The sequence below is a fragment of the Pleurodeles waltl genome, chromosome 10 (genome assembly GCF_031143425.1).
Source record: "Pleurodeles waltl isolate 20211129_DDA chromosome 10, aPleWal1.hap1.20221129, whole genome shotgun sequence".
NCBI lineage: Eukaryota > Metazoa > Chordata > Amphibia > Caudata > Salamandridae > Pleurodeles > Pleurodeles waltl.
This window is the reverse complement of record NC_090449.1, coordinates 220,173,246-220,187,689: the sequence shown is the minus strand read 5'-3', so window position 1 is coordinate 220,187,689 and position 14,444 is coordinate 220,173,246. Positions and strand designations below refer to the sequence as shown.

General features: G+C 42.7%; 1 protein-coding gene across 1 annotated transcript in view; it reads left to right on the top strand.

Annotated features, from left to right (window-relative positions):
- The window catches only part of LOC138261344 (multidrug resistance-associated protein 1-like), a 616,610-nt gene that overhangs the window by 284,750 nt on the left and 317,416 nt on the right, over positions 1-14,444 (top strand). The window contains exon 11 of the mRNA XM_069210192.1: positions 10,149-10,241. Coding sequence (XP_069066293.1) covers positions 10,149-10,241 — 93 coding nt within the window. The remainder of the gene's footprint in view (positions 1-10,148; positions 10,242-14,444) is intronic.

Below are 14,444 nucleotides of genomic sequence, written 5' to 3'. Positions count from 1 at the left end.
TAGTGGTGACCCCTGCAGGGGTAATTTCAGAGGTAGTAATCTCATAGGTAGTAATCCCAGTAGTGGTAATATCAGCAGTGGTAAAACCTGCATTGATAATTTCAAAGGAAGTAATCACAGTAGAGGTAAAAGCAGTGGCAATCTCAGAGTTAGTAACCGTAGTAGTGGTAATCTCAGCAGCGGTAATCCCTGAAGTGGTACTCTCAGAGGTAGTAATCACAGTAGTGGTAATTCAGCAGTGGTACTCCCTGCAGTGGTAATCTCAGTAGTAGTAATCACAGTAGTGATAATATCAGTAGTGGTAATCTCAGTAGTGCTCATCCATGCAGTGGTAATCTCAGAGGTAGTAATTATGGTAGTGGTAATATCGTGGTAATATCAGTAATGGTAACCCCTGCAGGGGTAATTTCAGAGGTAGTAATCACAGTAGTGGTAATAGCAGAAGTGGTAATCTCAGAGTTTGTAATCACAGTAGTGGTGATCTCAGCAGTAGTAATCCCAGCAGTGGTAATCTTAGCAGTGGGAGTCCCTGCAGTGATAATTTCAACAGTGGTAATCTCAACAGAGGTAATCCCTGCACTGGTAATCTCAGAGGTAGTAATCTCAGCAGTGGTTCTCTCAGAGGTAGTAATCACAGAAGTGATATTCCCTGCAGTATTAATCTCAGAGGCAGTAATCACAGTAGTGGTAATATCAGTAGTGGTAACCCCTGCAGGGGTAATTTCAGAGGTAGTAATCACAGTAGTGGTAATCTCAGTGGTAGTAATCACATTAGTGGTAATCTCAGCAGTGGTAATCCCGGCAGTGGTTCTCTCAGAGGTAGTAATCACAGTAGTGATATTCCCTGCAGTATTAATCTCAGAGGCAGTAATCACAGTAGTGGTAATATCAGTAGTGGTAATCTCAGTGGTAGTAATCACAACAGTGGTAATCTTAGAAGTGGTAAACCCTGCAGTGGTAATCTCAGAGGTAGTAATCCCAGTAGTGGTACTCTCAGCAGTGGTAAACCCTGCAGTGATAATTTCATCTGTGGTAATCTCACCCGAGGTAATCAGTGCACTGGTTATCTCGGAGGTGGTATTGCAGTAGTGGTAACCTTAGCAGTGGTAACCCCTGCAGGGGTAATTTCAGAAATAGTAATCACAGTAGTGGTAATATCAGCAGTGGTAATCCCTGCAGCTGTACTCTCATGGGTAGTAATCAGAGTAGTGGTAATTCAGCAGTGGTACTCCCTGCAGTGGTTATCTCAGCCATAGTAATCACAGTAGTGATAATCACAGTAGTGGTAATCTCAGAGGTAGTAAGCACAGTAGTGGTAATATCAGTAGTGGTGACCCCTGCAGGGGTAATTTCAGAGGTAGTAATCTCATAGGTAGTAATCCCAGTAGTGGTAATATCAGCAGTGGTAAAACCTGCATTGATAATTTCAAAGGAAGTAATCACAGTAGAGGTAAAAGCAGTGGCAATCTCAGAGTTAGTAACCGTAGTAGTGGTAATCTCAGCAGCGGTAATCCCTGAAGTGGTACTCTCAGAGGTAGTAATCACAGTAGTGGTAATTCAGCAGTGGTACTCCCTGCAGTGGTAATCTCAGTAGTAGTAATCACAGTAGTGATAATATCAGTAGTGGTAATCTCAGTAGTGCTCATCCATGCAGTGGTAATCTCAAAGGTAGTAATTATGGTAGTGGTAATATCGTGGTAATATCAGTAATGGTAACGCCTGCAGGGGTAATTTCAGAGGTAGTAATCACAGTAGTGGTAATAGCAGAAGTGGTAATCTCAGAGTTTGTAATCACAGTAGTGGTGATCTCAGCAGTAGTAATCCCAGTAGTGGTAATCTTAGCAGTGGGAGTCCCTGCAGTGATAATTTCAACAGTGGTAATCTCAGCAGAGGTAATCCCTGCACTGGTAATCTCAGAGGTAGTAATCACAGTAGTGGTAACCTCAGCAGTGGTAATCTCAGAGTTTGTAATCACAGTAGTGATAATCTCAGCAGTGGTAATCCTGGCAGTGGTTCTCTCAGAGGTAATAATCACAGTAGTGATATTCCCTGCAGTATTAATCTCAGAGGCAGTAATCACAGTAGTGGTATTATCAGTAGTGGTAACCCCTGCAGGGGTAATTTCAGAGGTAGTAATCACAGTAGTGGTAATCTCAGCGGTAGTAATCACATTAGTGGTAATCTCAGCAGTGGTAATCCCGGCAGTGGTTCTCTCAGAGGTAGTAATCACTTTAGTGAAATTCCCTGCAGTATTAATCTCAGAAGCAGTAATCACAGTAGTGGTAATATCAGTAGGGGTAACCCCTGCAGGGGTAATTTCAGAGGTAGAAATCACAGTAGTGGTAATCTCAGCGGTAGTAATCACATAATCACATTAGTGGTAATCACAGTAGTGGTAATCCCTGCAGTGATAATCTCAGAGGTAGTAATCACAGTAGTGGTAATATCAGTAGTGGTAACCTCAGTGGTAGTAATCACATCAGTGGTAACCTCAGAAGTGGTAACCCCTGCAGTTGTAATCTCAGAGGTACTAATCCCAGTAGTGGTACTCACAGCAGTGGTAAACCCTGCAGTTATAATTTCATCTGTGGTAATCTCACCCGAGGTAATCAGTGCACTGGTTATCTCAGAGGTGGTATTACAGTCGTGGTAACCTCAGCTGTTGTAACCCCTGCAGGGGTAATTTCAGAAATAGTAATCACAGTAGCAGTAATATCAGCAGTGGTAATCCCTGCAGCTGTACTCTCATAGATAATAACCAGAGTAGTGGTAATTCAGCAGTGGTACTCCCTGCAGTGGTTTTCTCATAGGTAGTAATCGCAGTAGTGGTAACCTCAGCAGTGGTAATCTCAGAGTTAGTAATCGCAGTAGTGGTAATCCTGGCAGTGGTTCTCTCAGAGGTAGTAATCACAGTAGTGATATTCCCTGCAGTATTAATCTCAGAGGCAGTAATCACAGTAGTGGTAATATCAGTAGTGGTAACCCCTGCAGGGGTAATTTCAGAGGTAGTAATCACAGTAGTGGTAATCTCAGTGGTAGTAATCACATTAGTGGTAATCTCAGCAGTGGTAATTCCGGCAGTGGTTCTCTCAGAGGTAGTAACCACAGTAGTGATATTCCCTGCAGTATTAATCTCAGAGGCAGTAATCACAGGAGTGGTAATATCAGTAGTGGTAATCTCAGTGGTAGTAATCACAATAGTGGTAATCTTAGAAGTGGTAAACCCTGCAGTGGTAATCTCAGCGGTAGTAATCCCAGTAGTGGTACTCTCAGCAGTGGTAAACCCTGCAGTGATAATTTCATCTGTGGTAATCTCACCCGAGGTAATCAGTGCACTGGTTATCTCGGAGGTGGTATTGCAGTAGTGGTAACCTTAGCAGTGGTAACCCCTGCAGGGGTAATTTCAGAAATAGTAATCACAGTGGTGGTAATATCAGCAGTGGTAATCCCTGCAGCTGTACTCTCATAGGTAGTAATCAGAGTAGTGGTAATTCAGCAGTGGTACTCCCTGCAGTGGTTATCTCAGCCATAGTAATCACAGTAGTGATAATCACAGTAGTGGTAATCTCAGAGGTAGTAATCACAGTAGTGGTAATATCAGTAGTGGTGACCCCTGCAGGGGTAATTTCAGAGGTAGTAATCTCATAGGTAGTAATCCCAGTAGTGGTAATATCAGCAGTGGTAATCCCTGCAGTGATAATTTCTACAGTGGTAATCTCAGCAGAGGGAATCCTGTACTGGTAATCTCGGAGGTAGTAATCACAGTAGTGGTAACCTCAGCAGTGGTAAAACCTGCATTGATAATTTCAAAGGAAGTAATCACAGTAGAGGTAAAAGCAGTGGCAATCTCAGAGTTAGTAACCGTAGTAGTGGTAATCTCAGCAGCGGTAATCCCTGAAATGGTACTCTCAGAGGTAGTAATCACAGTAGTGGTAATTCAGCAGTGGTACTCCCTGCAGTGGTAATCTCAGTAGTAGTAATCACAGTAGTGATAATATCAGTAGTGGTAATATCAGTAGTGCTCATCCATGCAGTGGTAATCTCAGAGGTAGTAATTATGGTAGTGGTAATATTGTGGTAATATCAGTAATGGTAACCCCTGCATGGGTAATTTCAGAGGTAGTAATCACAGTAGCGGTAATAGCAGAAGTGGTAATCTCAGAGTTTGTAATCACAGTAGTGGTGATCTCACCAGTAGTAATCACAGTAGTGGTAATCTTAGCAGTGGGAGTCCCTGCAGTGATAATTTCAACAGTGGTAATCTCAGCAGAGGTAATCCCTGCACTGGTAATCTCAGAGGTAGTAATCACAGTAGTGGTAACCTCAGCAGTGGTAATCTCAGAGTTTGTAATCACAGTAGTGGTAATCTCAGCAGTGGTAATCCTGGCAGTGGTTCTCTCAGAGGTAGTAATCACAGTAGTGATATTCCCTGCAGTATTAATCTCAGAGGCAGTAATCCCAGTAGTGGTATTATCAGTAGTGGTAACCCCTGCAGGGCTAATTTCAGAGGTAGTAATCACAGTAGTGGTAATCTCAGCGGTAGTAATCACATTAGTGGTAATCTCAGCAGTGGTATCCCGGCAGTGGTTCTCTCAGAGGTAGTAATCACAGTAGTGAAATTCCCTGCAGTATTAATCTCAGAGGCAGTAATCACAGTAGTGGTAATATCAGTAGGGGTAACCCCTGCAGGGGTAATTTCAGAGGTAGAAATCACAGTAGTGGTTATCTCAGCGGTGTTATCACATTAGTGGTAATCACAGTAGTGGTAATCCCTGCAGTGATAATCTCAGAGGTAGTAATCACAGTAGTGGTAATATCAGTAGTGGTAACCTCAGTGGTAGTAATCACATCAGTGGTAACCTCAGAAGTGGTAACCCCTGCAGTTGTAATCTCAGAGGTAGTAATCCCAGCAGTGGTACTCACAGCAGTGGTAAACCCTGCAGTGATAATTTCATCTCTGGTAATCTCACCCGAGGTAATCAGTGCACTGGTTATCTCAGAGGTGGTATTACAGTCGTGGTAACCTCAGCTGTTGTAACCCCTGCAGGGGTAATTTCAGAAATAGTAATCACAGTAGCAGTAATATCAGCAGTGGTAATCCCTGCAGCTGTACTCTCATAGATAGTAATCAGAGTAGTGGTAATTCAGCAGAGATTCTACCTGCAGTGGTTCTCTCATAGGTAGTAAGCACAGTAGTGGTAACCTCAGCAGTGGTAATCTCAGAGTTAGTAATCGCAGTAGTGGTAATCCTGGCAGTGGTTCTCTCAGAGGTAGTAATCACAGTAGTGATATTCCCTGCAGCATTAATCTCAGAGGTAGTAATCACAGTAGTGGTAATATCAGTAGTGGTAACCCCTTCATGAGTAATTGCAGAGGTAGTAATCACAGTAGTGGTAATCTCAGCGGTAGTAATCACAGTAGTGGTAATCCCTGAAGTGGTAATCTCAGCGATAGTAATCACAGTAGTGATAATATCAATAGGGGTAATCTCAGTGGTAGTAATCACATCAGTGGTAATCTCAGAAGTGGTAAACCCTGCAGTGGTAATCTCAGAGGTAGTTATCCCAGTAGTGTTACTCCCAGCAGTGGTAAACCTTGCAGTGATAATTTCATCTGTGGTAATCTCACCAGAGGTAATCAGTGCACAGGTTATCTCAAAGGTGGTATTACAGTAGTGGTAACCTCAACAGTGGTAACCCCTGCAGGGGTAATTTCAGAAATAGTAATCACAGTAGTGGTAATATCAGCAGTGGTAATCCCTGCATCTTTTCTCTCATAGGTAGTAATCAGAGTAGTGGTAATTCAGCAGTGGTACTCCCTGCAGTGGTTATCTCAGCAGTAGTAATCACAGTAGTGGTAATCTCAGAGGTAGTAATCACAGTAGTGGTAATATCAGTAGTGATGACCCCTGCAGGGGTAATTTCAGAGGTAGTAATCACAGTAGTGGTAATTCAGCAGTGGTACTTCCTTCAGTGGTTGTAATTACAGTAGTGGTAATCCCTGCTGTGGTAATCTCAGAGGTAGTAATCACAGTAGTGGTAATTTCAGTAGTGGTAATCCCTGCATGGGTAATTTCAGAGGTAGTAATCAGAGTAGTGGTAATATGAGCAGTGGTCATCTCAGAGTTAGTAATCACAGTAGTGGTTATCTCAGCAGTGGTAATCCATGCAGTGGTACTCTCAGAGGTAATAATCACAGTAGTGGTAATTTAGCAGTGGTACTCCCTGCAGTGGTAATCTCAGTGGTGGTAATCACAGTAGTGTTAATCACAATAGTGGTAATCTCAGAGGTAGTAATCACATTGGTTTTGGTGCATCTCCAAGCAGCGCTGCATGGTGGTGCTACTTCTGGCACACTGATGGGATGCACTTTTCCTGGCACCCCAAGGGCAGGGGGTGCACTCCTGTTGCTACAACCTCAGCCATAATTATTTTTTTTACGGAGGCAAAGTATCTACAATGTAGGTTTTGCTGCTACCATTCCGACAAGCGTAGCTAACTCTAAATGAACGCAATGCAACTTGACCCATTCATTCTTTAACTAAAGCACATCTTTTTAGACTTGCTTTTGTGGAGAGGATCATGCATTGTTTGGGAAGGAGGCTCCCAACAATTTCTGAGGAGCGTCCCCCTTTCCCCTTAAGGGCAGCCTGGGGCAGCTGTAGGGGCCCCAACTTCTGGGGAACGGGAGTTGAGAGGAAGTTCTGGGAGCGCGACCGCTGGCTCATCTTTGTGGAGTGGGACTTGGGCTCCGGCGGCTTGAAGAAAGAGTTGGGCAGCTTTCTCAGGCGCATGGGCACGGTTTGCGGTAGCCACTGGCGCTCTTGGGTTTCATGACGCCGTTGAAGAGCACCTCCAGATCAGTCTCCGAGTCCCCGCAGACGTGCACAATCTGGTGTCCCACGTGGAGCCCGGCTGCTGAATGGGGTCGATGGCAGGCCAAGCAAGGGGTGCAGCCTTTTGGCTCGGGGGCCTGAGGGTCACGCCTGAGGGTCACAAGCACCAAATCTCTGAACGGAGAAGAGCCAGCCCAGGCAGCGGGGTTGCGGCTCAGGTTGCACTGCATCCGTGGGCTCGGCCTCCTCTTCTCCTCGCTGATACTCCCACACTTTTTCCCCTCTGCACTGATACAAAATCTTCCGACCCAAACTTTTGTTTTGTTTGTTTCTTCCGCAGTGCCCCGTCTGGCCGCAGCCTGAGCTGGGGGATAGGGGCAGTGCTGTATCTCTCCTCTCCTTGTTCACAATGGGAGCGTTGGGGACGTCAAACACCGGGATGCAGAATCCTTTCCACGTCCTGGACCCAGCTTGTAGATCAGAGGTGAAAAATGAAGGAAACAAACCAAAATTGCTACTTTGTAATCTGCCCCAGCGTGAATATAAAAAGTTTATTGGAGTCTCCACAAACTTTTCCCTCAGTCACGTCCTGGGCCCTTGTGACGTGTAAAAGAAGGAGCTTAGCTTGGTTTGCGGGGAGGGGCGCCGCTAGGGGTGGGAAAGCAGGGAATGATCTGCGTGGGGATTGGGGATGGTTTGACCGGAGAAGGTGCCTATAAATGGTGGCTGTGTTGTTTTTGAGGCGTTGAAACGGACTGCAGTGACCAAAAGCAGCGGAGCCACAGTTTAAATGGGGCCTCCGGTGGGTCGCTCCACAGCTTACAACCCAGGATGTTAGTTAAAAAAAAAAAACAAGCATGGGAGCTAAGATAAAGGAGGGTGAGCTTGCCTGGAAAAGCCTCCCCTTGCTGTTGGTTTTATGCTTCAGAGGAAGCTGGGGGGGAGGAGGGACTTGCCCGAGGTGGCTGCTTGGAACTCACATCCACAGTGTAAAAAAAGTCCCCTACAGAAGAGATAAACAGGACATAGCGTAATTAGACAGTAATATGTGCTGCTCCCAAAGTGAAAAAGGCAGGCCAAAGAGACAGAACTGACCACTAGCAAGCAAGGATTTTTGAAGGGCACTGGAACCAACAAATGAAATAGCTTTGAACCACAGTATAAGTATACTTAAAAGTATACAGCACGTTGAACGCTTACGCTCAACCTAAAAAGATGCAGTTTGCTTTTTTTGTAAGAAACTGGAAGTAGACCATTTATTGTAAACCTGCCGGGTAGCTCTTGTGCAGATGAACCAGTGGTCTATTAACATCCTCTATTGAGCTGCCTCATGTTGCACCTGGAAGAAGTAGGGAACTGGTAACACGTGTTGATACTAAGATCACAAAATACCTGCAGTAATATTTACTTCTTTTTGATGGGGTAATCACGTTTTCTTACCATGTGTCTTTAAAGTTGCACTGGAAGGAAATGCAGAGTTCTCAAGCTTACAATTTCTATGTGTGAGTAACTCATCCATTTCAAGTATTTTATTTGAATGTTTAGGAGTTGTATTTTGTTGGTTTTGTGCTAAGATTGCAAATACCAACGTGCAACTAAAAATCTAGACTGGAGGAACTTCTCACATAAGGCGCTAGGAAATTTGAGGTTTCTGAAAATGGTATTTTACATTTTGCGTGTGATCCACTGAGTGACACTATTTCTGAGTTCTTGGGCCCAATGAATATTTTTCTGAGTTCTGAGAGGTGAGGCAACAGACATTAAACTTTCAGTCTAAATTTCAGTGCAGCCCATTTGGCCACACATTCAATCTCAGAGACAAATTTGAAATTTAAAAAGGGTTTTATTACGCCTCAAAGTCAAACTTACATATATGAGACTCAAAAACATGCTATAAATGCAAAAGATCACCAAAGGAGAATGAAAGTGACGCACAAAGTTATACTTTACCAAAATATGAAAGACCGGTAGTTCAATAGCAACAATATAGAAAATAAGGAAAAGCATATGATGCTTTGAATTCAGGCTTAAGTTCTCCTGACTAACAATTTAATCTATATTTCTATCTATTGTATTGCCTAAAAGAATTTTAGAGAAAAATGCCAGCACTACAGAAATGTCTACAGATGTTCTGCAAAGAGAGATATGAGCAGCGTAAAGCTGCTTAATCTAGCAAACAAGAGAGGTCTGTATCTCTCGTAGGTCCACTCTAGTTAAGGGGCATAAGGAATCTGAATCTGCACCTGACTAAACAACACCTAAATCATTAATCTTTAAGGGGCTGACATCACAGCCAAAACTTTCCACTAAACAACAGTGTTATAAATTACACATCTATTTGGAATTTTCATCCTTTCAAGTTTCGTCCATATGAACTTGGGTCAGTCCCATGTTCGGGAAATGGGAGGGGAGATCAGTTGCCATCTCCTCACTACTCCTTCCATCCTTGGTAACACATCTTCCCAGGCCCCCTTGTCTAACAGCAACAATGAGCTTCTTTGGCTAGTGACTGGTACCATCGCACCTGCAGCTTAGTGAAATATACAGCAAAACAAGCATCTCGTTGAAGGTTTGAAACATATAAACTCCGGCCAAGCTAACACAGACATTAATGCACATTTGATTTTAAAAAAATAGTATACGTACATTTTGCGTGCACACAATGAATATAAAATGGTCATGGAAAATATCATTTCTAAAACATAATAGCATAAACATACTATATTGGTAAATGATAAATGTGGTTCATATAATATATGCACCGAGAATTACTTATGCGTGCACTTCACTAATATGAATTCCGGTACACCACTTTTACATGAAAACCAATTGCAAGTGTTATGTAAGTTGCTGATTACTCCTTTTATTTTTGTTCTGGAAAAACATATTGGCACAGCAAAGTTATGCCCTTTCATGTTATTTTGCTTATGAGCGTAACATAATAGATCCTTCTGTGATGTAAAAAGCTGCTGACAGTGATGGACTGGTCTACTTGGGACCTGGCACTGCCAGATGAGCTGTCTTGAAAGGGCCATTGTGAGAGTGGTATATTTGGATGCAATGACGTGACAAGACCGCCCATATACAGGCCATTCATGTCAGCCCATCTGACAGTGCCAGAGTGTCCAAAAGACCAGTCCAGCACAAGACATTATCAAGTGTGTAGAGGGCAAATCTACATTGCCAGGTTTCAGTTTTTGTTTTATGTGACAGGGACTAAGTGATTAAATTCATCTTGGACTTCAGAGAATGTTAGAGGACTGCAATTATTGTCTATATAAAATGCCCATTTACCAATTTAATTTCTTTGCAGACATTGGGAGTTGCTGTACTTGCTGGTGTGGCAGTGTTTATTCTAAATGTGCCTTTTATAACTGGCTTTGGGATCAGGATTAAAAAACTTCAGGTACGGTATCACATTTTTCAAGTCGCTTTTTACTCCTCCTCATGAATATCCTCTTTAAACCACATTGAGCTGCATTACAATCACTTCTATAATCAACAGGGATTTCCTTCCTCACAAGGTAAGGGACTATGGACAGTTTGCCATGGTGTGCTCTGGCTTGCTGAGTACTTTGAGGAGGTCATGCTTTCTGACCTGAAGTAAAATACATAATAGTTGTACATACCACCTGTCCTATCAGTCTTACTGGGTAAACAGATGACTCGGTGACAAGTAAGTGACCTAAACTGACATTTATTCCAGTGGCGTTGCATATTACATTTGTCTTCTACTGGTGGGAAAGCTAATCTCCACCTGTGTAGTCTCTACAGTACCCCTTGTGGAGTCCCTCATTCTTAAACAGAATAATCATTATACATCTCCATTTCTTTAAGAGAAGCATGACATTTACAATACAGCATCTCTTCCTTTTGTAAAGAAGAACGATCTGACATTCCTCCCCCCCTACTTGAGGAGAAGACCCCTTGCTGGCATTAAGGTACCTGATCCTGCTACATCTGAGTTTGTTGCATCAGTAAGGATGCTCCTATTGCCAGGGGCAGTTCAAGGTTATTGTTCCTTTGTGTTTCCTGCAGATCTGGAGTGTTTGTTTGTATAGCTGGCACTTGCACAGAGTCATCCAAGTCTGTTGTGCTGCTGGCGGTTTTGAGAAAATCTTGACTCTGGCATATCTTATGATGTTTGACTGTATAGACGTTTCATTAGCCTTGGTACAGTTAATCATTCAGTGGACCCAAAAGATTGTGCTGACATGCCCTCAAAGTCTGATGTGTGTCAGTGTGGTTTCCCACAATAATGGTCTCTTGCAATTGATGTGATATGTGGTTCGGTTGATTTTGTGGCTTGTGATGAGGTATACGGTTTCTTTAGGTGTTTTTCCAGATGTTGTTCTTTGACTGCTCTCAAGAGATTTTCCACCTGAGCTGCTTCTTAAAGCTATGAAGCTTTACTCATGTCTGCCCAATTTATGTTCATTCTCTACCCAATGATCTGAGTTAATGTTGTCGACGCAAGCTTTTGGATCCTTCTCTTTGGGCCTTTTACCAGTGACTCTCAGTTCTCTCCCTTTGTTGCTGATGTTCTTGTGTACACTTGTGTATGATTTTTCAGCGTTTGACTTCACTGACAAGTCTTGGATAACTTTTGTTCTTTTGTTTATTCTGTTTCTATCATTCTTTATGCCACTAACATGAAGGGTAACACTGCTAAAAACTTCCACCATGAAGCTTGATGCTATCTGTGGGTCATGACTCTTCTGTGTCCTTGATGTTTTCTTAACTTGATTGACGTCATCTTTGGTTGACCGTGACTACTGCATTCCTCTCTTACAGTATGGGCTTTGGACGATTACTTTGTGTGGGCAGTCTTTGGTGGTGGTGTTTCCTAGCAGGCCACTCTTTATTCTCTTGAGATATTTCTGTAATCTTGTCCCCCTTTCTTTCTCTGCAGTCATTTTTGTCTTCCTTGATGGTGCGCAAAGTGTCCCCAACCCTCATTCTTGCTCCTGTAGAAGTGATGCTTTGACTTTGACCAGCTCCCTCACTCTTGCCTTCTTTAGGATATCCTCTTGTGAGAGTGGCTTTTTAAGTCCTCAATGGTTTGCAGTGGAATTGAGTTTTCTGTGCTGAATGTGTTGGAGGCAAAGTGTTCTGCCAAGGTTGTGTCTTTGTGATATAAACTGGTAATGATTCACCCTGCTCTTGATGGGCTGAGTCGAAAATGTGGCATACTTGGACCACATTCTTTTTCAAGATGATGTATGCATAAGGTGCTTCTTTTGTTTTGTATGTTTTCTTCATTTTGTTTAAAATGTCTTAGTCTGGCAGCACTAATCATGCCGAACCAGAGCAGTCAGAAGCTTCTGCATTTGTCCTGTGGTTCACAAGCAGTGTCACAAAAATCAAACAGTGACTCCAGCCACCTGTGCCACCCGGGCCCAAGCTCTGGAGTCAGCCTATCTGACTGGGAAAGGCACTTTGATGTAGGCCTCTGCTGCTTCTCTGTTTCAGCTTGATTGTGTAGTGATCCAGTAGGCAGCAGCTTTGGTTGTTCACTGAAGGACGATACTCGGCCAGTGTACTGGTTTGCCAGTTTCTTATGTACTGAATCCTTTGCTTTACTGATGTTTAGTTGGTTTGACACCAGTTATTCATGGCTTCTGTGTTGATCATCATCAGGTTTCGCTTTGATCAGTTCTACTTGACCACCCTCTTACCCAGAAATGTCTGTCCTCCATGCTACTCATTTCTCTCTTCTTTGTTCAGTGATGTTCAAGTCACTGTACTTAAAAAGATGAGTGGCCCATGAGCCTGTAAGAGATTTGTAATTGTTATTGTTTTTAATTTTGGGGGATGTCTCAAAGGAGCCTAACTCTTCACCTGATGGCCACCTGAAAAAGTTTTCAGAGATGGGTATTTTAACGGCACATCAGGAACTGGCTCAAATGGATAGCCCTGCAAGCTATCCAACACAAGACAAAGATCATGAGAAGACCAAGATTTTATCCACATTGATAGGCATGAGAGCTTATTTGAAAAACATCACCCCATTCTGCAGTAATCCATGAAGGCTGTTAACTGAAACATAACAAGAAGAATGAAGCAGACAGCCCCAGATAATGCTCTAGAAAGAATTGTAAGCACTGGGAAACTTTACACTCCAACAGGAAGATATCATCTGTGCAGCAGTACATCAATAAGGAAACACAATGGTGCTTATAGGCTCAGTTGAACACATTAACTACACAAGACAATCAATGTGACAATCATTGATGCTGAAAACCTAACCTCTCAACTTCACTGTGGCTAATTGAGTTGCTGGCATGACAAGGTCATAATAACTGGAGACCAAGGAACTCCCAAAACTAACTATTGTTAGCACCCATTCCAGGGCCACAACTAATTGGTGCTGGAAAGGGAACCTATATAACCTTCTCCATGATTCCTTCATTAGACTGAGGTACACCTTCACATGTCTGGTCAGCCTTGTGTTGGTGTAGGCATCACATTTAGTGGTGAGTCAGGGCCTTATTAACGATAAGCTAATATGGCTTCCAGATTAACTAGATTGGCATCAACGATTACCTCACAATATAGCACAAGCTCAAAAGTGGAAGCCAATTCAGAAACCGAAAAATTATTTGTGGGTTAATTAAATCTATTATTGTAATCAACTACTTATTTTATATTGAGTAATAAAATATATTTCAAGAATTATATATAGAATTATGGATGGTTAAGTGTGAATTAGGCTGATGTTTTTCTCCCAGGTGTTCTGACTGACATGAAATAGACAACAAGTTTGAAGCATGCATTACCGACGGTCTCACTCAGAACCCGAAGTTGAAAAACATCCCAGTGATTTACTTTTTATCCATTTATAATTTATGTTATGACCCTAAAATCATCTGCCTCTGCTTTAAGCTGCTACTCGGGGGAGAAGCGCCATGGTGGAGCCATACATAACTTGGCCTTTTTTCTGTGTCCCAAATTTAAAAAAACAAAATACCTGGCCTCCTGCCCCCTCACACTCTTTGAGTCTTCCCTTCTCACCTCTCGAGAAGCTTTGCTCCCTGCTTTCCAAAACTGCTCTAACAGGCTGTCAGAGAGGCCTGTCAGAGCTGCTTGGAATTCCTTTATGATATAGTAACAGTGGCAAACAGCTTTTGTTAACAACTGTTGTTACATAATAGCAGTGAGCTACTGGATTTGAATCCAGTTATTTATGTTAGTGGCTTTCTACCAAAGCCATACGTAAACATCCAATAAAATGAATTTTAATCTGAAAATGTACAAATGAGCACCTACACTTAAAAGAAAGAGATACCAAAAGACCAAGGGGTTCATTTATATCTTGGCGGTAAGGTATATCTTGGGCGCCCCCCTGCCATGGGAGATAACTCCCATGGCGAGGGGGGCATAATTAAAAAATATTCAAAAAATCATGTTTTGGGGGAAGAAAAAAAGAAAAGTTTGGTGCAAGACTTTGTCATGTTGACGAAGCCCTGTATAAAATAGCGAAATGCATTAAAAGGGACAGCCGTGATGGGGGTTCCTGCCAATGATTTATAAATGACTGCCAGCTTGGAATTCATTTATAAATCTGGTGGTCGGGATCTCCCCCAGAGCAACAGAGGAATTTGCTTCG